At 49.4% G+C, this 22,796-nt stretch overlaps 3 protein-coding genes and 1 long non-coding RNA gene across 23 annotated transcripts in view; 1 reads left to right on the forward strand and 3 right to left on the reverse strand.

Annotated features, from left to right (window-relative positions):
- Positions 1 to 418: 418 nt before the first annotated feature.
- LOC110016937 lies at positions 419 to 18,192 on the forward strand. Its single transcript, XR_002292260.2, has 4 exons — positions 419 to 762; positions 3,685 to 3,789; positions 4,839 to 5,008; positions 18,105 to 18,192. It is a non-coding gene; the product is annotated as an uncharacterized LOC110016937 (long non-coding RNA).
- On the reverse strand, positions 5,365 to 11,725 carry LOC105356296 (neurturin). The gene is made up of 4 exons (XM_011487115.3): positions 11,613 to 11,725; positions 11,160 to 11,490; positions 6,806 to 7,040; positions 5,365 to 6,635 (listed from the first exon to the last, which is right to left on the reverse strand). Exons 3-4 carry the CDS (start codon positions 7,011 to 7,013, stop codon positions 6,199 to 6,201), a joined length of 645 nt encoding a protein of 214 aa, XP_011485417.1. The 5' UTR covers positions 7,014 to 7,040; positions 11,160 to 11,490; positions 11,613 to 11,725; the 3' UTR covers positions 5,365 to 6,198.
- LOC101168493 (la-related protein 6) lies at positions 13,359 to 15,527 on the reverse strand. Its single transcript, XM_020711267.2, has 4 exons — positions 14,851 to 15,527; positions 14,638 to 14,759; positions 14,379 to 14,562; positions 13,359 to 14,297 (listed from the first exon to the last, which is right to left on the reverse strand). The coding sequence occupies exons 1-4, from the start codon at positions 15,052 to 15,054 to the stop codon at positions 13,410 to 13,412; spliced, it is 1,398 nt and encodes a 465-aa protein (XP_020566926.1). The 5' UTR covers positions 15,055 to 15,527; the 3' UTR covers positions 13,359 to 13,409.
- Positions 16,001 to 22,796, reverse strand: part of LOC101168742 (receptor-type tyrosine-protein phosphatase F) — a 145,491-nt gene continuing 138,695 nt past the window's right edge. For all 20 annotated transcript variants that reach the window (XM_023965255.1, XM_023965273.1, XM_023965271.1 and 17 more), the window contains 5 exons: positions 21,393 to 21,519; positions 19,962 to 20,087; positions 18,140 to 18,294; positions 17,740 to 17,875; positions 16,001 to 17,589 (listed from right to left, as the gene is read on the reverse strand). In XM_023965255.1, coding sequence (XP_023821023.1) covers positions 17,521 to 17,589; positions 17,740 to 17,875; positions 18,140 to 18,294; positions 19,962 to 20,087; positions 21,393 to 21,519 — 613 coding nt within the window. In that variant the 3' untranslated portion in view covers positions 16,001 to 17,520. The remainder of the gene's footprint in view (positions 17,590 to 17,739; positions 17,876 to 18,139; positions 18,295 to 19,961; positions 20,088 to 21,392; positions 21,520 to 22,796) is intronic.

Genomic DNA, 22,796 nt, shown 5'->3' on the forward strand with positions numbered 1-22,796 from the left:
GCCTTGCCCAAGGACACTTCCACAAATGGATGGGCAAAGTGAGAATCAGATCTGTGATCTTCCCATCAGAGGACGGCTGTTCTTCCCCTGCACCATAACCGCTGATCTGGGCTACACATAAATGTTTGTATAATTTTATTCCTTTTAAAAATCAAATTCTCTGTATTTTGCGTCTTCCCTGTTCAATTACAGCGTAGGCCGTGAGGTGAGGCAGCGGGGGCAGCAACTGAGCTCTGCCTCGCGGGAGGTGACGCAATTCCATGGAAACTGAATGAGCGCGTGCCTCTAGCTAACTCTGCGTATGCTAGCACTGTGATGCTTTCTTAAAATATTGTTATTCATTTTATTTTCTATTCTACGTTCTATTGAAGGTTTTCATTTTCTAGATTTCATTGAGTGTTTGTCTATCACTTATTTAGCGTTTGGGTCTGACATACAGAAAAGACAGCGGAGTAGCTCTTACTGTAGGGGGCGCTCGTGAGCTGACTTTTGTTCCTCTGTTGGTGTTAATAAAGTTTTATGTCCGTAATGTTTTGATCTGATAAAAATGGCCAGTGTTTTTTTCCGGCTCAGAGTCTTCTTAAAACTGGACCAAAAGACCTTCCTTAGGGAGCTTTAGGATTCAACTTCAAAACAAAATAAGTTTGTAAAGGCTTTGTTAACATTAGAAGATAAAGGAGGACTTTGACGCTAAAATCACCGAGATAGACGGACGGAGAGACGTCATCAATCATCACAAGTAAAAATCATTCACCGGTGAAGGTAAGAGCAGTGCGTGTTTAATTTGGTTGTACGTGTGTGTTGTTTTTTGTTATAGTTTATCTTTAGGATCCGTTTTTTATTATTATGTTTATAACTCTGCATTGAGGTCGCGAATCCAGTCTGACTCTGGATCTCGACGTGTCGCCATCTTGGAACGATTGGAAAACTTGAAAAAAGGCGGGAATTCAGCACTGACCGTATAAGAGAACACTTTTAAAACAGGAAGTACCCGCTGGTCCCAAAACACTAAAATCCCCCAGACTTCTATATAAACAGCTGTTACGCAGTCATTCTATGGTCAGAAGAACCGTTCTGGTACTGATACTTTTTTTAAAACTTCTTAATAATCCTCTTTTTTCCCTTTGTTATTTTCTTTTCTGTAGTTCAAGTTATTCAAGTAATAAGGACCAATCAGATGGCTCAGTAAAAGTAGGCGGAGTCTGCTGGCCCCCACAGTCAAAACTTTGGACATTATTATAATTTTTTTGCACTATATTCATAATTTTACTCAATATCCTTTATCCAGTCTGATGTAGACTCTAATATCCTCAGGTTTAACATGACTCCAATGAAATGAGCCAATCAGATGTGGATGTTTTCCTTCATGTCCAAATTCCGTAGTATGCTGGTGATCCACAGGCGCCGTTTTTCTGCCCCCTAATCCCGGTTTGTCACGATTCTTAGCAAATGGAAAAACATGAGTTTCTGTCTCGCCACAGTGACAGCCGAGTCCACGACAATAAACCACTATTTTACCATCAGTGAAGTTCTGGGGCCTGTTTCAGAAAGGAGGTTAAGTGTAAACTCTGAGTGCATTAACCCTGAATCAGGGAAACCCTGGGTTTTCCGTTTCAGAATGGGAGGTTTGTTAAACCAGAGAAAGCAGAGTAAGTCAAACCCGTTTCTGAAAGAGAGGTAACTTTTACTCGGAGTCAGTATCCATGGTTACTTATGCTGTGAACCTAACCTGGTCGGGAGCAGGTTTTATTCTCCAAACTCGAAGTTTCTGCCGGTCCCCTCCCCATTTTAAAGACGAAGCGGTATTTTTACGCTTTAACCTTCATTGCCCAAATGTCCGTCACACAGAGACGGTCTAAGTGACAAGAATGGCTTTTTTGGAGGACCCAATAGACGAGGAGGCTGCATTAATTTGTAGAGAATTACATTTACGAGGATTTTGAGAAGACTCGATTTTTTTTTTCACTTTTAGCTGCTGCCATGTTCTTTTAATTCGTGCAGGATTGCATCTACATGAAAATGAAATCAGGGACATTGAATTAGATTAATGTAACAATTACTTTTTGGAAACACAATTTGCTAGCACTGCTTACTTTCTTAATCCCATATAAACCTATACCACTTGATCAATACAAGGGTAGTGTTGCAGTGTGTGTGTGCTGAGCGGGGTGCGAGTGCAGGTGCAGATGGGGGGGGGGGGGGGGGGGGGGGTTCGGAGGACGGAGCACTTAGTTAAATAAAGAGAAGGTGTCATTCCCAGAATAACTGTTTTGGAGTCATTCTTAATCCGCTCTGGAGGTTGAGGGTTTCCAACGGGAAGTGAACCCCGAAGGAGAATTCCCTTCGGCCCTGAAGGAAATCTCCCCTGCGCTTTTGACCACTGTCGGAAAGACGAGAGAAAAGAAAGGAGAAGTCTTCGCGCAGCGAAAGGTTCAACAGTAGACAAAAGTTCACTTTGAAAAACACAATTGCATGTATTAATATTAAAATGACCAACGTTTGCAAAAGGGGAATGTTAACAAGAAAGTCCTCTAAACATTACCGACGTTAAATGCATTTTTCCCCCAGATTGGTTCTGTCACTATGCAGCATTTCATGCATTTACACCAGGAATAACACTTCAAAAGTACACCTAAATATCCCCATTTTTTATTTCACACCGTACGCTTTTTAAAAAATTATTACAGTCAATATTTTATGACAATGATTTAAATGCAAACTTAGGCATTAACTTGAGCAGCTATGTTTTCCCACGCTAACTGTCTCTGTTTTGCAGATGCAGCGGTGTTGCTTTTCTTCTGGAATATGTTCTCATATTCACTGTAACTCTGCAGCAGCACGTCAAGTTCAGCTGGCGAAAAATACGCAGACCTCTTTTTTTCACGGTTGCCATGGTGACTCGTGATATCTGCGCTCCATTGATAATGGCTTCTTATAGTCGCGGTGCTCACGCTCACCTCCGAATCAGTCCACTCAGAGTTGATTGACCTAACTCGGATCAGCTTCTCTGAAACAGAAAACTCAGAGTTGTTAATCTCCCGATTGACCAACTCAGAGTTCAAGTTCAACCTCAGAGTTGGTTGAACCTCCTTTCTGAAACAGGCACCTGGAGTCGTCCTCAAGCGTTCACCAACATGGCCGCCTCGTGGAATGATGACGTCATTCCGGGTCTATAGATGTGTATATATATATACGTACCTTCTTGGTCCAGGATCTGCTGTGTGTTTGGAAAGAATGACGTGATTCAGTGGTTGGTTGGTAAACATTCATTTATGTGTGACTCTGACAGTCAGAGGGTCACAGACGTGAACCTCACTGCAGGAAGTTGGTCATTGTGTTGCAGGAAGTGACACGTTTGCCTGCTGTGCTGCTGCACACAGCTGTAATAAACGGTTAGAAACATGAGATCTTTCTATGGGATTCCATCCTGCGTCTGGTTTAAGTAAAGCAGATGAGAGCAGACGGCAGGAGAAAAGCCGGCTTTGTTGTTGTTTTGGTCTAAAGTGGTCACATATTTATGAGTTCATCTGTCAGTCATTCAGTAGTGTCGCTGCTTTCCCCGCAAACCACAGGTACCTGCTGTTCCTCGTGATTCCTCTGCTGAAATGCAGAATTATTTGTTGCTGTCAGATCTGAGCTTTCATGTCGGATTTCTATCCCACAATTACAAAATGTCCCTGACAGAGGAGCCCCCCCACCCTGTTGAGGTTTCTTTGTGGAGAGGTAGTTCCTGTTTTCCTGGACGGGCCTTCTTGGCGGCGGCAGCAGATGCTCTGCACGGCGCTGAAGGTAAACACGCTGCTTTGTGCTGAAACGCTCCGAAGGTGGAAGATGAAAATGACAGATCATGCATCAACATGAAGGCCTCTTTAAACCTCTGCATGCGGGTGAACTTGGTTTATGTTTCCCTCTGAGAGGTTCATCCTGCAAAGCAAAGTGTTTGGCTCTGAGAAAACCGCTTTGCTGACGCTTACTTCACACGACTGTCTCCTCAGAATGTCTCTGCATATATTTCTGTTAATTCCACAAAGGCAGAAGAAAAGTTTGAGTTCTTTGTAGAACTGATGGAGAAAGAATAGATATGAAGGTCCATGAAGCTACGGATCAATGTGGAGGTGACTTATAATGGCTCATATGTTGTTTATATGAACATATTCATACAGAAGCTGTCGTCTAATGATCATAAAAACTGCCTTGAAAATCTAAGCAGGAATGAGAGTGGAGAAGATGAAACTGCAGTTCTGTGATACAACATAAACAATAAAACACTGTTTACTTATTGTTTACGCCTTGTTTACAGAGCAAACTGCTCATTTCTGATTCGCAGAACTTTGTTTAGACGGTTAGAAAATCCAAAAACGGGCAAATTGAGGATTTTTTTTAACTTTTAAACTAAAGCAAACGTAGAGATTTAGGTTCAAGCCGAAGCTTCTCGCGTCCAGCAGTGAGAGCCGTAAATGTCTGCAATCACAACCGGAAAGTTCAGCTTTGTAGCTTTGGTGGAAAAGATGACGGGAGCAAAAATGAAAACAGCTTCTACTTTTGGGATGATTTTTATAAACATTTCAAACAGAAAAGTGTCCAACGATCCCTTTCATTAACCAGAAAGCTTTTGAATAGCTGCTCTTCTTAGACCGACTGTGTTTTTATCACATCTGAATTTATTTTTCAGCTGCTTTCAACTTTCCTGAAATGATTGAATCCTTCATTTTGCTCCGTAAACAATAATTATGAAATGTGAGGAAAAACTCGCTTCCATAAAATCACCCGTCCCATCGATCAATACTTGGTTCATTCTGACTTTGATTTCTCCGTTCATGCGTGATGACCTTCATCAGTGAGGAGCATCGTCATCATCACCAGCTGAGCTTTGGTTTGGGGGTTTCTAACATCAGAGGGCAGAGGTGAGGTCACCGGAGGAGTTTGTTGCACTGATGGTTTGAGCTGCCGGAAAGCCGTGACCTCCTGCAGAACCCGCGGATCCTGCAGACGCAGCCGTGAAGTGCAGGTGGGTTTTTGATCCTGCACTGCATCTTCTCTAAAGTCTGACTGTTTCAACTCTGAACAAAACTTCCCGCCATCCTGTCGAGAATTCCCAAGGGCCTCTTTGGAAGGTCATGAACGAGTGCAGAGATGACAAACGGCTGACCCTCTGAAACGATGTTTATTCAGCATCAGCATGGAGACTTACATCAGCTTTTTGGCACAGTTGCTCGATGATAATGCGCTGTCCCTTTTCTGTGTGGTCATCTAAATAAATATGCAAATTCATAATTTATTCTCAAAATAAATACAATAGAAACTAAAACAGAGAGATGCACTGCATCTGCCCCCCCCCCCCCCCCCCCCCCCCCCCCCGAGCTTGAACATCTGAAGAACTTCAGGCGGTTTCAATCAGTTCACAAAAAAGCAAAGATGAATGAGGGTCAAAGGGATCCTAATTCACCCCCCCCCCCCCTCCAGGAGGAGCAGGCTGAATGAAGGGGAGGCGTGTTGGGGGCCGGAGAAGGCCGCTTTGGGGGCCAGACTGGATTCAAATGTCGCTTCAGCTGCCCCACGACCCGCAGAAGGAAACCAGAAGGTTTGGACTGAAAGGACGAAGCGCCGATAATGAGAATCAAGCGCATAAAACCGCTGCAGACAAAGTCGCCGTTCGTTCTTTTGAGCCGCTTTTGGCAATTCTTTAAGATATCATTTCAGAGGATTATGGGTAATTCAATATTTTATGTAGGACTTTTCAGGAGAGTAGAAACAGTAGAAAATATTCTTTGGGCAGTAGATGGGGCTCCACAGAATGGGCGGGTGTGCGTTTTGAGGGGGGAGTCTACACAGCATCCATATATAAAACACAAACATTTCAAATGGGTATCAAACCTGCAGCAACTGAACATGGTTGTCCTGTAAGTCCTCTTCCTGTGCAGGAACTGAGGGTCGACTTCCAGTCCGGTAGCGTTTTCTTCCTCTTTTTCATGTGGTTTTTGTCACTGCGGGCCTGAAAACGGTCAGAGCGGCATCGTACCCACCGCCAGCTTACCCACAGACACGAACAGCGTCGCTACAAAGATGGAAAGAAGTCTCTTCGGTTCGTCAACCTCGCTGTTCCCGGTCTGGCCTACAGGGCGGCGACACTTCCTAACATTCAACACAGTCTTCAACAGTTTGCTGCTGAGAGCCCTCGGCCTCCGGCGGTGCCGCGGGTCATACGCAGCCGCAGTTCTTTGCAGACACGTTCTGAATGATGTGGTAGCGGCTCCTGTTGTCCAGGAAGGTGAGCGCCTCCTCGAAGGCCGTTGGCCGGCAGCACGGCCCGCTGCTCACCTTGTCCCGGCGCCGGTCGTGGAAGGCCGTCTGGACCATGTGCCTCATGGTGAGGTCGTAGTTCTGCCGGTGGGCCGTGCACCTCCCGCTGCAGTACTTCAGAACCATCTCCTCGTCGCTCTCGTAGCCCAGGCCCAGCTCGCTCACCTTCAGGACCAGCTTCCTCAGGTCGCAGGGCCTGGGCTTACGGGCCCTTTTAGTCCGGGAGGCCTGGTTGTGGTGGAGTGGGGGCTGGCTCCTTCGCCTCTTCCTGTCCAGCAGATTTCCGACCACGTGCTGGAGCTCGCTCTCCGTGAAGCTCTGGAGCATCATGGAAACTGGAAGAGGACAGAAACATGGGCTGTGAGGAAAACAGGTCAGGTGCAAACGAGCTGAGGAGACGGCCAGCGCCGTTTGCCTCCAGCAGATGCTTTCACAGAGAAGCGGGACCCGTGGCGCCTTCACAGACACCTGACATCTCCAAGCAGACACGAGGAGCAGGGCTTACACTCTGAGAGGAGCGAGTTCATGTTGTTGCCCGTTGAGCGGACCCTTCGGCGGAGAGCTCCCGTTGACGCTTCGGCTTCTGTCAGAGACCACTCTGAGGCCGGCGGCCTTGTCTGGAGGTTCAGCTCTGCGGTGTTTCTAATGAGGACGACGGTCAGGGCTGCGCCACAGAGCACGAAGGCAAAAGTAGCACCTTTCCATAACTTCATCTTAGAATGTGGAGGAGCATTGAAACCCTGCAGAGACAAACACAGCACACCTTCAGTCAGCGGCAGCGTTGGAGCAGAGAAACGACACGTCCACCTTTCCCTCCAGCTCTTTCACGCCTTCAGTCTGAGGGGGTTCATGCTTCCTGCTGACACCTGAGAGCGCCGCGTTTACAGCCGAGTGCAGGAAGTTTGAAGGCGCTCGCCGCTTTTCCCCGTCTGGCAGTCGTTTCAGGCTTTCATCACAGATTGTGAAATCTTCTTTGTAAAGGAGGCAGAACCTCCGGACCACACTGACCATGCAGCCCGCTGAGGTGCCACAGCCCCCCCAATTCTCCTCTCATTGCTGCTATTTGAAAGGTTTTCTTTGACTCATTGTCTCGCCGCTCAAGTGCATCCGCAGGGAGACCAGACGCCGCGGAGTCGTCTCTCTTCCATCATAAAAACAGAAAACTGATCTGAATGTCAGTGCAGCGCCACCAAAACTCTCAAATAAGACAAAGAAAGTGTAAGGAGTGACTTTAAGCCAATTATAGTTCCCCCTGACTGAATGTTTGGATGAAGCTCAGGGAAAACAAACGGCTCGCATGGGCTGCAGTGGTCTAAACATCATATAAACAGGTAGAACCCGTCCTGTCAGTCAAAGCTTGACTCATGGTTCATAATTCCATATGAGTGTCTACAGTGTGGCGTTCGTCTGAAACCCAAACATGTCACAGAAAAACCTCATTTGACGCGGAGCGGCTTCTCCGTCAGCAGCACATTTGGAGATGTTTCAGGGAACGTCCTCTCTGCTTCTCTTGGAGGAACTCAAAGCGCCTCCAGCAGATCTTCAGCTCCTCGGTGGATGAGACCACTGGAGCTACAGAGCCTGATGAGCTCTTTGCTTTCCTTTACAATTAAGCGTTACGTTAGTGAACATTACAGAGGAGAGCAGTGATCCATCAGCGCGCTTGTTCGCTCTGATAAAACAATCATCTGCTCAACCGGGAGGCTGGAGCTGAGACCCTGAAATGTCTTAATTAGTGACATCTGTGCAACAATAAAAGCGTCAGGGAGCGTTCTGCTGCTTGTTCAAATGGTCACGGAGGATTAATAAGCAGGGGGTTTAATATCTGCAGCTGCTGTGGACATAAAAACACAGAGGCTGATGGGAAAAAGCTGCTCAGATGTTTTCCTGTGGAAAGAGGAACGCTGCAGACGGAGAGGAGCATCGGGGAGCCGCCCCAGAGGACTCCAGCAGCAGGAAAATCCATCCTCAAACACAGACATGAAAGTGCAGATGAGCCGAGCCCGCTCCCACACATCCTCGACATGTCTGGCCCTCACAAAAGCATGTGAGCCGCGATGTGCCCGTGCACGCTCCTGTGTGCCGATGAGGTGGAAACGGAGAGAGACCGGACGTCTCCGCGGGTGGGTTCCTCTGAATGCCGTCGGGTCCTCCTCACCTGAGGAGGAGCAAACGGGGAGCAGCTCTTGCAGCTCATCAGGCTGCTGGAACCATGAAGGCCAACCAAGAATTCAAAGCCATTCCTGAGACATTATGTATGCGGCGACGCGCGCAGCGCGCTCTCCCTGCATCAACCGCGCTCTTGTTGCTCATCAAAGATGGCATTATCTCAAACTCACAATAAAACTGATGCTTTCAAGGAGTAATTGGGTCAGTGCTGCGGCGAAGCTGCTCCTAATGCATTTACAGCGGCGAGCCCCCCCCACTGCCAGAGGCAGACAGAGGAGGACGAGGCCGAGGAGGATAAGGGGGCGCCTGTCATTAACACTTGTCAATGGAGGCAGCAGGACGGGGGGGGCTGGGGTCAGCTTGCTTGGATCTTGCCCAGTGTGGCCCGACTGCAGCGAGATCACACGACGTGATGAAGAGCTTCTTTATGCTGCAGGAGGAAGATGTCAACTTTTACAGCCTGCCAGGGGTGGGGGGTATTTTCTCTGTCTCCCCCCTGGTCTTGATTGAGTCACACCCCCACAAAACCCCCCACTTCCAGCTCATTTGTTGCAGACGGAGCCGGTTCTGTAGAACATCACAGAGCGCAGCAGAACCGCTGATGCCCCGGCTCTGCTGCGCTCTGTGCAGATGCATTTACCTGCATGGAGCAGGACCCTGCCTTTATTCACCCCCCAATAGTGAGCATCACCTGAGGACAGCCAGAGAGCGCCTGGAGAAGGTAACAGGGACATATTCCAAAGATCAGAGCGGGATTAGCACTAAAGCTGCAGGGTTTATCTGCAGTCACGTGGGTCAACACCTGGCTGCAGAGACGTAGCCGCAGATCAGGCCTTACTGTGTGTGTGCTAATCCACTCGACACCTCAAACTCACGGGCCGGGGCGCCACACAGGGCCCCCCCAGAAGAGCGTCTGCCTCTCAGAGCGCCAGGTTTGCCGTCAGCCTGTGTTCCTGAGCCGGGATTGGCGTTTCTAAATGCGGCCTGGGTTCAAATGTAAGCGAAGAACGCTGTAATTTTGCTGGGCAGCCACATCAGTTGGTCCGAGTGGTGTTGCTGGGTAACCAGATGGTAATTAAAACGAGGCTGTTCCTCGTTAGCGACAAAGCTGGCATTGATTAGTTAAGAAAACGTCTTTGGGTGAGGCGACAGAGCAGTTTAGGACACATTCTGAACGGGATTCTGCCAGTTCTGTTTAGTGAGTAAAGAACCAGCTCCTTGTCACCTGTTTTTGCTGAAAGGTCAGGCGTGTGGCGGCGGTGCATCTGCGTCTGCTGCACCAGACGCCGACTCCACCAGAGAAACTTCGCAGGAAATGATTTGTTTTCTTATGATGTTAAATCTGGAAAAGAAAAATAAATTCTAGAGTTCCCCGATAAGAGGACTTACGACACCAAAGGGTTAAAACGTATTTTAAATTTGTTGTATAAAGGGTTAGAAAGGGGGGGGTAAGTGGCTTAAAAAGCTTTAATTTGGCCATAGAAGTCCCACTATCAGGTTTCAGGGATTAATTCAGATTAATGCAGATTAATCCAGTGACCTGACTGCCTCGCACGGAACATGGCAGCTCAAACCTGCGAGGTGAACAAACGTTTCTAGACCCGCCGTCCTGTGGCGGCTCTGCTTTCCTCTGGTTTCATACAGCGTTGGCAGGGAAACCTAATCTGGCGCGGTGGTTGTTTGTGTGAGCAACCCGCATGTCGTCCGGGCTACTTTCTAAAGAAATGAGTTGCTATTCCGGCTGCTAATCCCTGTGTGCCAGATCCTCTTTTAGCGCAGCAGCATCCCCTCTAAACCCACGTCAAACATGTCAGTGTTTCAGTTACAAAAGGTTGAAGACCATCTGGCACGCACCAGGATGAGCAAGCACAAGCAAGCTCAGACATCTGAGCTATGACATTCTCCTGCACCGTGCTTCCCTAATGGGAATCATTATTTTTGCTGAAATATTTGAGCAGAAACACAAAAGGAGAAAATGACATGGGGGGGCTCATCTCAGCCCCAAACATCCCTCAAGACAAGAGCAGAAAGTGGGATAAACTCTAGAAGTCCTACTCTGATGCAGCTTCATGTGGCCCAGAGATCCAGAAAAATCCATGCAGAGGAGACCCTTCCTCATCTCTGTGACCTTCAAGCTCTGACGAAGAGGAGACCCCTCCTCATCTCCACTCTGTGACCTTCAAGCTCTGACGAAGAGGAGACCCCTCCTCATCTCCACTCTGTGACTTTCAAGCTCAGATGGTGCAGGACAACCATCTCTGAAAGCGTCCGACGCTGGCGTCAACGTTTCACAACCTTACCAGTGAAACGGCGTCTTGTAGGAGAAACGAGTGTTTAGAGAACGAGTTCGTGAAAATGCGTTGGAGCAGTGAGGGGAAAGATCGCGTTTCCCACCAACCAAATAAACTTCTGAGTGGTGAAATCCAGAAATCACAGTGGAGGGGTTTATTTTGGTTCCAGCATGGTGGCACGGCCCTGGAGATCTGTGGAAACCACAGACATGCCGTGCCAGGCTGCAGAGCGCCGCTGTCATGCGGCTGCAGCGAGGACCGCTTGTTGATACAGATAATCCAACGTGTGTTTTCTGCCACTCAAGCACTTAGCGAGGCATCTCTGTCAGCAGCAGCGCCTAACGCCTTCCCACCTAAGCTGCCAGCTTAAACTAACAAAAGGAGATGCGGTGTCCTTACCGTTCGGCCGGCTAATCCAGACTTAGCTGCGTGGCGTCGTCTTCAGCTGACCTCCTCAGGCAAGTACTGGCCGGGCAAGTCCATCCTCATCACAGCCAACTCCTGCGTCTCCCCAAGGCACTCATAGCAGATAGTCGTCTCGCAGGTTTGGAAGGTGTCCTGGCTCGATATTGGGTCCTGAAAGTCTTATTTATGCTTCATATTTACACTTCCATAGAGGAAGTCTGGAAGATCAGCGTTCCTCTGACTGACAGCTTGGATTCTGTCAGAGGGATCCATTCAAAGTCCAGGAAACTGCTGCTCCCGCGCTGCTCCTGGTCCTCAGCTCACTCTGAAACAGAAGAATGCAGCGGAGCTGAGGTTCAGCGGCGTGCAGTCCTGCAGCAGATGCCTTCACTTCGGCCTCGTCTGCTTAGAAAGTCCCTCAGAGCCACAGAACAAACATGTCCTTACCTCCTTCTCCTTCCAGCAGCAGGTCTTCTGCTCAGCTCCAGGGAGGGAAGTCTGCGGGTGGAGAGGATGGGTGGTGGTGAGGAGGGAGAGCGTGGTTACCGTAAGTGGAGCACAGAGCTCCTCTCTGATGCCTGTCTGCCTTCCCCCCTCAAAGGTTGCTCCTCCTCCTCCATAGTTGTGCTTGTGGGCCGAGTCGGATTACTCCTGATATGTTAATCTTTCTGGCTCTAACACCAGGAGTTCTGGAGGATGCTTTGGCCCGACCAGCAGCTTACGCTCACCTTCTGCCGCGGGAGAGCCCGCCGTCTTAAGCAGCCATTTGGTAATAACCTCAGATGGGCCGGGGTCTGCTGCACACACTTTTCCAATCTTTTAGGCGGAATTAGGAAAGTTGACAATTGGCTTAAACGAGCAAAGACCAAATTAACCCCGTTCAGGTGGAATTATCGCGGCGAAGGTACTTTGTGATTAAATCTGCAGTGGGGGTGTTGTTGTTGAGGATCCCGCATTCTTCTCCAACACAAAGCAGTGTTTTACCTCTGGAGCCCCCGAGCAGCAAATGAGGAGCAGATGGTTGAGCTTTCCGACGCCGTCAGCCGCTCCAGGCCGCCTCCTAAACACACGGCCGCTCCGGCGTCAGGTGTGCGGGGGTCAGGGGAGCTCCGCCCTGCAGGTGCAGGCGAAGCACCGCATGACAACGCACTGCTGATGGCAAGAGAAGTGCTTTAGGAGGCCAAAGGTGTTTAAAGGACCCCCCCCATAGAGTGGTGTGAAGCAAGAATCCAACAGGAGACAAACCATTCAGTTCATTCCGGCAGCATGACTCACGCCCACCGTTTTCTAAACAAATGCGACTTTTTGGCGTGAAGCAGACGAACTGCAGTTCCGGCGCCACTCGATCTGTTGGCCGGTTTTCTCTGATAAGCAGACCTCCTCCAGCAGGTGGAAAGCCACCTCCCAGGAGAGGAGTTCGATTCCAGTGGAAGGCCGCTCCACTGCTGCGCACAGACGAGGCTGCGTTTTCCTGGCCCAGAAGGAGTGTACGGGCGCAGAAACATTTCCTGACAGCAGGCGGGAACATTTCATCTCTGCATATTGTCCACAGATGTGTCGCTTTCTGCTGCCTTCAAAGTCCGACAGCTGTTACCGGCAGAACCGAGTCAGCCCTCGACCCGCCGAAGGCTCGGCCCGCCAGATCCCGCTGGTCACAGAGGCACGCCGACATTTGAACACGCAAGAAAAACAAAACAATAAAGTATGTTTCTAATTTCCGAACGACGGAGCGGACTGAACCTTTCCACTGGGCGTGGGGAAGCGAGGAAACACATTTTGTTTAAGTTTGGCCAAGATTTTAAGGAAGCCCTCAATCAGTAACACTATAAACAGACCATAGCAGTGGAGGTGTCATTAGAACGGCTGGAAATAAGGCAGAAATGCTGCCGCTGCGCCGCTTGCACAATATGCGGTTTGATGATTGAGTCGCCTTTTGCCAAACGGTGTCAGTCAGTGGAAAGCTGCTTTTTCTAGTCTAAACAGGCGCTTATGAGGAGGATGCAGGATAATGAAGGCCTTCTCTGTCTGAAGAACCGAGGCGGATGCATCCGAGTGTGGAGCCAGAAACACCACCTCCACCTCCACCCAGCCTGAACGCTGCCCATGTTTACCTGCTGAACAGTCCAGGAAGAGCAGAGAGAGAACAGACAAATGCTGCCCTCATCTGTCAGGGATCTGCACTGCACTCACCAGCACTTCTTCACAAATCTCTTTATTATCATACATTTAGAACTTCAAAGAATCTCAATCCCATGAAGGTAAAACTGTTGTCTGATCCCTCCTCCCCCTGGGATGAAAGCCCCTCCCACCATCAGGACCAAAAGGCTGCCGCAGTACTCTCTTCATTTGGAGCGCCGCCGCCGTGTGTCTCGCTGCAGATTTGCGCCTCAGAACCCACGGACACTTGTTGTTGGAGTCTCCGAAGCACATGTTGGTGGGTAAGTATTTCTGACAGCAGGAGCAGACGCCGCCATCGGGGAGAAACGCCCCGAGTTCGGCGTTTCCTGCCGGTCCTGAGGGCAGATCCGGTTCTGTCTGAACCTCAGAGAGCTCCGCAGGTATAGAAGGTTCAGGTGGACTGAGCGACATTTCTGGGGGGGTAGTCTCCGGACTTCTGTCCTCGTCTCGTCGTGGGCTTTTCTCCTCCCCGGGCTGATGTTTAGTGAAGTTACACATCGACTTGCATCCCAAAGCTACGACTCTGAAGCCCTCTCCGTTACATTTGTCCTCTTCTGCTCGCAGGGCTGTGTAAGCCCTCCGGACCTCCTCCAGGTGATCAAACTTCACCACTGTGCACCCATGCCGGCCCAGCTCTTGGTGTCGTTTGGTGTAGCACTGCAGCTCCTTGGGAAGCTGCTCGCCGGGACGCAGAATCCAGAGCGAAGCAATGCCATCAGTCAGGCCCAGGTTCTGGAGCAGCATCAGAAGGAGAGCATGATGCTCCGGACCCTTCCTGCTCTGCTCCTCACACGGGTTCCAGACCAGCAGGAGTTTGCTGGTTGGAGAAGACAGCAGCCAATTGGGAAGCGGCTGTTTGCGCCTCAGCTTGGTGCATTCGGCGTTCACCTCCAGAAGGTCAGAGGACAGAGCAGCTTCCAGAGTCTCGTGCCAGTTTGTGGTCAGGGTCTTTATCTGCAGCAGACGGAGCACACTCAGATTTGTTCAACCTTCTATCTCCTTCAAACAGCTGGAAGGTCAAGCGCTGAGCGTTACCTTCTTCAGACAGGTGAGAAGCTTGAGGCTGACGAAGCCGTGCCTGCTCTGCAGGTGTTTCAGCAGGAAGCCGTCCTCTGCCAGGTGAGCGTCAGTGAACATCTCCTCCAGCTGGGCTCTGATCTTCAGGCGGAGCAGTTTGTCTCCACAGCCCGGTTCCTGTTGGGTGGCCTGCACACCGTCTCTACAACACATGACCCCGCCCCCCGTCACAACACGCTTACAGGCCAGCAACACAGAAGACACGTGGCGTTCGTACCCGCTACTCATGGTTTCTGAAAGGTGAGACCGTTTCAAGCGTTTTCTGGAAAAGACACAGCTGAACTCACTGCAGCAGGAATGCACACGGAAACCGTTGACGTGGAGCGGCGGCAGTTGATGCTGCAGAATCCAAAACAATAGTTTGTAAAATGCTTGAACCAACGTTCTGCTCCTTCCTGTGCATCTCCCACATGCTCCCAAAGATCATCACCTGAAACACTCCACATGCTGAGAAGCACTGAGCCCATTTTAGCCAAGCTTCAGAGCCGACCGGGTCCTGAAGACCCTCAGCAGCGTTGAGCTGTAAAGCTGCAAAGGGCGGCTTTGGCTCTTCACACATGATGCTGCAGCTGCATGACAAATGGAGAGAACGCCTCTTCATGACCAGGACAAGAACTTCCAAGCGGTACGGCATAAACCCGCGCTGCAGGAGAAGCTCGTGGCGTCTTCAGACTCAGGAGAACGACGGCGTCTACATCCAACAGGAAACAAGGCAAAAACTGAGTTGGGTTCACTTTGTGATAAAACAGATGTCAGAAAATACTTCTTCAAACTACAACTGCTTTCGTAGGAATCTTTGTCTCCATGGCAACAGCGGAGCAGCACGACCGTAGGGAAGGACTCCCGGAGCTTCAGGCCGCTTTCATTTGAGCGACGACACTGTGGGGAACGCTGGACGCAGAACTCAAAGCAGCAGAGATCATGAAGATCTGACGTCCTCAACACGGCAGAACATTTCGGAACAGAACCGCCCAGAACGGGTTCTGACTTTCAGAGGCAAAAAACAAGAAACAACCTGACGTTTAAGTTCAGCTTAAACATCCAGGCTTCATCCCGTCTGCTCCGTCAGCAGCAGGCTCTTATGAGCCGTAACCCTTGGTCTATCCTAGGCACCTTAACGTTGGGAGTTGGGTCATCTAGACCCACTAGACAGTGCTAGAACCTTTTTTCTTCAATGATTTGTGATCTTCACTGGTGTCCATGGATTACATGAAATCTTTCCACCTTTATCCACCTTTGTCATGGTAGGGAGAACACCTCACTGCCAGGGGGGGTCATAGGATAGCACAAGGGTTAAACACATCAGTCAGAACCGAGCATCACCGTCGCTCCTGTGGGGCCAAGGATGCCTAAAACGAATCATCAATGTCGACGTTCTTCTGTTTTTAGTTGCTATGGTTGCCATGGTTACCACGTTCTGGTTGCGGGGGAATCTTTTAAAAATTGTCAACATCTCGTACGGGTTTGTGGAGAAACCGCAGAGACCCGAAAGGAGTCGTCTGAAACGTCCAATCACAGCGCAAGTAACAGAAGGTCGGCGAGAACAAACATCCGGAAACAAAAGAGCCACAGGACCAGCCTTCGTAAAAAAAACCCAATCATTGAACTTTATTGACATCAACGTTTTTTTCATCAACATTTTCTTTTCAGGTCTTTATTAACAAATAGAAAACAGACTGTGTACAACAGGTTTAGTTCCTACAGCACGAAGCATTCACAAGGTAAAAATGAAGCCTTCCAAGTCCCGCCCCCCTCTCCCCTCCCACCTCTGCTCAGGGGGCGACGCCCCTCTGGTTGGGGGAGACGGCGTGTGCTTGTACGGTGAGGAGTAATCCGTTTCAGATGGGCGAGGGGGGGTTGTGCTGTTTTCCTGGCAGAACATGGTAGTACAGTAGATACGACGCGTTTCCATGGAGACACTCTAGAACCGGGTCTCCCGTGGATCCGCAGAACTCTTCCTGGTCTCGATAGATTCTGAAGCTGTGCATAAATCTATGTGTCATTGTACATATATATATAATCAGTCATAATTATATATCTATATAGAGTTTGTTCTTTATAAAATATTAGCAGATTTCAGTCCAGAAGGCTGAGGCGAGGCGCTCTTGCAGGAATGGTTGGTTCTGTACAGGTTCTGACTCTCCTGGACCCGCATGGACCACACCCCCTCCTCACAGTCCACTCCGGAAAACAGACAGAACAAATGCAGGCAATTAGATGGATGGGGGGGCTTGAAGAGCGTCTTTACTCTGGACTCAGCTGATTGTTCTGTCCGCTGTGGATCCAGGAGTTCTTCAGGTGGGTTCTGGAGCACGAAGGCCTCGATGCCGCAGGCGTCCGACATTAAACGGGACCATTCCAAACAAAGACGACAGAATAAATGAACGTGCTTCCATGTCTGCGCTGCTGCTTCGTTTGGATTTGTTACCGGGTTATCCGTTCCTGCAGAACCTCAACGGTTCTGTGGAGAACGTTTGAAAGGCAATCGGAGCGTTGGAGCCGTGAGCAGAAAAACATTAACGACACATAAAGGAATTAAAAAAATATATACTGAGCAGCCGTGAAGAGAACGGAGGTTCTCCGGTTTACTGTGGAGGAACGCGGGTTCTTCCTGCGTTCCTCCTGCTAAAAACACCCCCCTAACAATGATTATGAGAATAATGCCTGCCCGGGGCGGGGCAGTTAAGACAAACACAACTCTGATAATAAAATGGTTACGATGAAGAACAGAACACGAGTACGAAACAGAAGATCCAACATCAAGTATGAGAAGACGCAGCCGGAGCTTCCTCCCACAGCTGGAGGCTCCTCCCACAGCTGGAGGCTCCTCCCACCGCATGAGGCTCCTCCCACAGCCGGAGGCTCCTCCCACATCTGCGCTCGTCACGTCTGTACAAGAACCATCGTCAGTGCAGCGTCTTTAAAGCAAGAATCACAGGTGGTTGTGAAAGCGGGGGCATCTCTGTGATTGGTTGAAACCCTTGTCTGTTCCTGCACCCCTGCGGGGGGGGGGTGTTCAGAGCATCCGGTGAGAAAATGGTGGCTGGGATGGGACACTTGGCACTCTCCTGAAGCCTGTGAAGCTGCACGATGGGAGTGGTTATGTTGCATAGTGGTCAAAGCTCCCCAGGTACTCCAGAGCGGCCCTGTAGCACAGCTGGTACTGGTCCTGGGGGGGCAGAGGACAGCAGTCAGGACATCTGAGCAAAACTCTCTTTCAGCAGCAGCCAATTTCTTCACCAACGCAGGAGAAGCTGGAGCTCCAGCTCCCATATGAGGGAGATGAAGTCCAGACCCCCTCCTCATCAGCACGCCATACCTCAGTCTGCACCATGGCCGGCCTCTGGGTGCGAAGCGTCTTCACCGTCTGGAAAAGGTCGACCACGCCTTCGTACCTCATCCGCTCCAGCACAATGCTGAGGGTGATGAAGACTCCGGTCCGGCCCACTCCAGCACTGCCAGACACACAGAGTTCTTCATACTCACAGAAACTGACCCGTCTTTCTCTGATTGGTTAGTTTTTGTTTTCCTATAGATGACTCCTGTGTGACATGAATGTATAAAAATGCACACAGCTGCACTCCGTTCTGATTCTCATCCGTATTTCTGAGGCTCATCCAGACAAAACTTCATCTTTTCTCCTCCTTTGATGAACATGTTTTCATGCTGCGTTTTCCTCCACAGGAGAATAAACTTTCTTTGACCCCCCCCTCCCTCACCTGCAGTGAACCGTGATGGGGCCGTCCTGTCCAAACTGCTCCTTGGTTTTGTGCACCTGTCCAATGAAATCAATGAAGCCCTCTCCGGTTTTTGGCACTCCCTGCTCAGGCCAGTCTGTGAACTGGAACTGGCGGATTGTTCTGGATTGTCCATCCTGTCGGGAACAATAAGAACCTTCAGAACATGGAAACGCTGGAAACTGCTCCCATTTCCAGTATGTGCTCCGCAGCAGAACCGGACTAAACCACAACCAGAATTTGTGGATCTGTTGTTCTTATTTGCCGTCAGGTTGTGCAGAAAAGTTCTGATTGGTTCTACCCTGAAAAGACGCAGCATCATGTCTGCAAACTGAACTGATGATACAAACACTTCCTGTTTCTGCTGCATGTCTTTGAGAGAACAAAAAGACACGAAGGACAGACGCAGCAGGCAGGACAGAGCAGACAGGACAAAGCAGACAGGACAGAGCAGACAGGACAAAGCAGACAGGACAGAGCAGGCGGGACAAAGCAGACGGGACGGAGCAGACAGGACAAAGCAGACAGGACAGAGCAGACGGGACGGAGCAGACAGGACAAAGCAGACAGGACAGAGCAGACATGACGGAGCAGACAGGACAAAGCAGACAGGACAGAGCAGACATGACGGAGCAGACAGGACAAAGCAGACAGGACAGAGCAGACGGGACGGAGCAGACAGGACAAAGCAGACAGGGCAGAGCAGACAGGACAAAGCAGACAGGACAGAGCAGACATGACGGAGCAGACAGGACAAAGCAGACAGGACAGAGCAGGCGGGACAAAGCAGACGGGACGGAGCAGACAGGACAAAGCAGACAGGACAGAGCAGACAGGACAAAGCAGACAGGACAGAGCAGACATGACGGAGCAGACAGGACAAAGCAGACAGGACAGAGCAGACATGACGGAGCAGACAGGACAAAGCAGACAGGACAGAGCAGACGGGACGGAGCAGACAGGACAAAGCAGACAGGACAGAGCAGGCGGGACAAAGCAGACGGGACGGAGCAGACAGGACAAAGCAGACAGGACAGAGCAGACGGGACGGAGCAGACAGGACAAAGCAGACAGGACAGAGCAGACATGACGGAGCAGACAGGACAAAGCAGACAGGACAGAGCAGACGGGACGGAGCAGACAGGACAAAGCAGACAGGACAGAGCAGACGGGACGGAGCAGACAGGACAAAGCAGACAGGGCAGAGCAGACAGGACAAAGCAGACAGGACAGAGCAGACATGACGGAGCAGACAGGACAAAGCAGACAGGACAGAGCAGGCGGGACAAAGCAGACGGGACGGAGCAGACAGGACAAAGCAGACAGGACAGAGCAGACAGGACAAAGCAGACAGGACAGAGCAGACATGACGGAGCAGACAGGACAAAGCAGACAGGACAGAGCAGACATGACGGAGCAGACAGGACAAAGCAGACAGGACAGAGCAGGCGGGACAAAGCAGGCGGGACAAAGCAGACGGGACGGAGCAGACAGGACAAAGCAGACAGGACAGAGCAGACGGGACGGAGCAGACAGGACAAAGCAGACAGGACAGAGCAGACATGACGGAGCAGACAGGACAAAGCAGACAGGACAGAGCAGGCGGGACAAAGCAGACGGGACGGAGCAGACAGGACAGAGCAGACGGGACGGAGCAGACGGGACAGAGCAGGCGGGACAAAGCAGACGGGACGGAGCAGACAGGACAATGCAGACATGACGGAGCAGACAGGACAAAGCAGACAGGACGGAGCAGACAGGACAAAGCAGACAGGACGGAGCAGACATGACGGAGCAGACATACCCGGGCGTCTGTGACCTTGAACTCTCGAAGAATGTACTGGGGCATGTTGTATTCAGCCATGGGGTCCACCACAAAGTACTGGTACCGGGCCGAGCGCTCTGCAGGCCAGTACTGATGGCACTTTTCCTGCAGAGACACAGACAGAAGGTTTTTTCCTGCTTCCTAAAGCATTCTGGGTATCTTGTGAACAAACACAGAATGTTTCTGCTCCCCCCGTTTCTCTCAGGAAGTTTGGATGGAAAACCCACAGAGCTTCAGTTTAGTGCAGCGTTTTTCAACCTTTTCTGAGCCACGGCACACTTTAACCTTAAAAAAAATCCCGCCGCACACCAGCATCCAAAAATTTAAAAAAAGAAGGATAAACTCATAGTCTGTATTGATCTACAGCCCCTCCACAATCTCACATGCATTTTTGAGATAATTGTTGCAGAAAAAGCTGGAAACTGCAGCTGTTTTTTTCTAAAAGATTCAATAAAAGTTAAGTTAGAAGATTTAAAAATAGTTTGATGTGTGTTCGTTGGTTTCAAGACGTCTAACGACAGATCTCCTTGTGCCCTGTCACTCTCACAACCCAATGCATCATGGGAGATGTAGTGCATAAAACGGCCGGAGATCGGTTTTCGGAGCTTCATTGTTTTGTTCACTTGTTCCACGGTCTGATACCGGATTCTGTGGAAAGCTACAGCGCAAAAGACGAGCTTTAGCTGGTATTTTTGTTAGAACTGAGCGACTTTATGAGCTAAATCGGGACAAGGAAGTGAAGACTTTAACCACTTCTGATTGGTTAGACTGATGACATGTGATTAAGCCCCTCAAGAATGATTGGTGGAGACAGTTAAAGGGGCGGGACTTTTCCCAAATACAGCCGGAGCTGCAGCTGAATCGCGGTACGTCATTCTTATCAAAATGTCTTTAATAAAATAAAATAAACGCAAAGAAAAGGTATTTTACGATCTTTTATATTCCTAACTCCTCAGTGTTTTATCAAGGCCTGTTTGGATGAACAGAGAGCTGAAATCCTGGAGATGGGAAATGTTTTTAGATCAGTGAATGAGGGCAATTTTCCACGGCACACTTGACCATCTCCCACGGCACACTAGTGTGCCGCGGCACACTGGTTGAAAAAGACTGGTTTAGTGCGACTGAGCTCCAGCTTCACTTCCTGCCGACGTTTAGAGATGGTTAAAGCTCAGCATCATGACCAGCAGCATTAATGTATCGTCGTTTTCCTCCAAGGCGTCACAGCACAGCTGGAAACATGCAGCGGGTCTGTGCGCTGCAGGGTTATGCCTGGAATGCAGCCAATTCCTGACGTTCTTCAAAGCGTCCTGGTTTGAATCCAGGATGAGCGCAGTGAGGAGAACGTTACGGTTCAGCGCCGTGCTCCAGCAGCAGACCCTGTGTGTGGGGGGGTTCAGGAAATGCTTTTACCCGGCCCATCTCTCGCAGCTTGGTGAGCATGACCACGATGGTGGAGTTGTGCTCCCACAGCATCCTCCAGAAGTCCTCGGTGGTCTCAGCCAGGGGTCCCTGCGTGGCCAAGTACGCCTTCTGCTGTCTGCACCGAGAAACGGAGGAATAAAGGTCAAAGTTCAGGAGACAAAAGCCAAGGATTGTGCATTAACGACACGTGGAGCCAGCTGCATAGCATCACTGCAGAAGCACAGCTGGAAAAACCCCAATATGACGGACAGATTTCCAGAGGTTCTGTTCTGATCCAAACAGAGGCGGTTCGTCAAACCCAGATTCTGCCTGTTCACCACCCAGAAGAATGAAAATAATCCAGCTCAGATTTTCCTAAATCTTTAGTTTGTCTCATCTGTTTAATCGTTTCTCACTTTATTTATGACTTCCTGATGATTCTGTTTCCACCTTGGACTAAAAAATGATCAACTGTAAATGAATGTTAAGAACCGGATTATGGTAATTATGTAATAAAAAGGTGAAGTAACCCTTGTGCTATCCTTTGGGGTCCAGATGACCCGGCCCTTCCATTGACGTGTTCTCCCCACCATGATAAAGGTGGAGAGGATTTCATGCCATCCATGGACACCAGTGAAGATCACAAATCAAGGGTTAAATCCTCAAAGATTATAGAAATTCACTTCTTCTCTGTTCCTTTCAAGCAATTAAACTATCTGACAATCATTACATCAAATTAGATCAGATTAGATGGATTTTTTAATCCCACAATGGGGAAATTCTTTTTGTCTGCTGTGGTAAAGACATCCAATGTGTTGTGTGTGCTGGATGTATAAATGTGTATTTATGGAGCAAATGTTAAGACAACAGCATCATTAACATGTCTTCTAATCAGTTTATGAATAAACATCTTAAATAGATTTGATATATCTGTTTATTTTTATTCTCTTGTCTTTCCTTGTCTGTTTTAAATTGCTTGAAATCCATCAATCTTTGCTAAACGAAGCCTCTAGGGCTCCTGCAAAGATCTGTCAGTCATACCAGATCATAAAATCAAACTTTCATTTCAGTTTTGTGCATCCGTCTGTCTGATGAAATTATTTATCCCATGTTCTATCCTAGGCCCTTTAATGTTGGGTCATCTAGACCCACTAGACAGTGCTCTGAACCTTTTTTCTTCAATGATTTGTGATCTTCAGTGGTGTCCATGGATTACATGAAATCTGTCCACCTTTATCCACCTTTGTCATGGTAGGGAGAACAATTCAATGGAAGGGGGGGGTCATTTAAGATAACACAAGGGTTACGGCATTAATTAAAGCGTCTAAAAACGAACTATTGTTCATTTAAGTACTGTTTCAGTGATTATCAATAATAGTCCCCCCCCCTTTGTCCTGTCCCACAGCGCAGATG

The sequence above is a fragment of the Oryzias latipes genome, chromosome 17, assembly GCF_002234675.1.
Source record: "Oryzias latipes chromosome 17, ASM223467v1".
NCBI classification, from domain to species: domain Eukaryota; kingdom Metazoa; phylum Chordata; class Actinopteri; order Beloniformes; family Adrianichthyidae; genus Oryzias; species Oryzias latipes.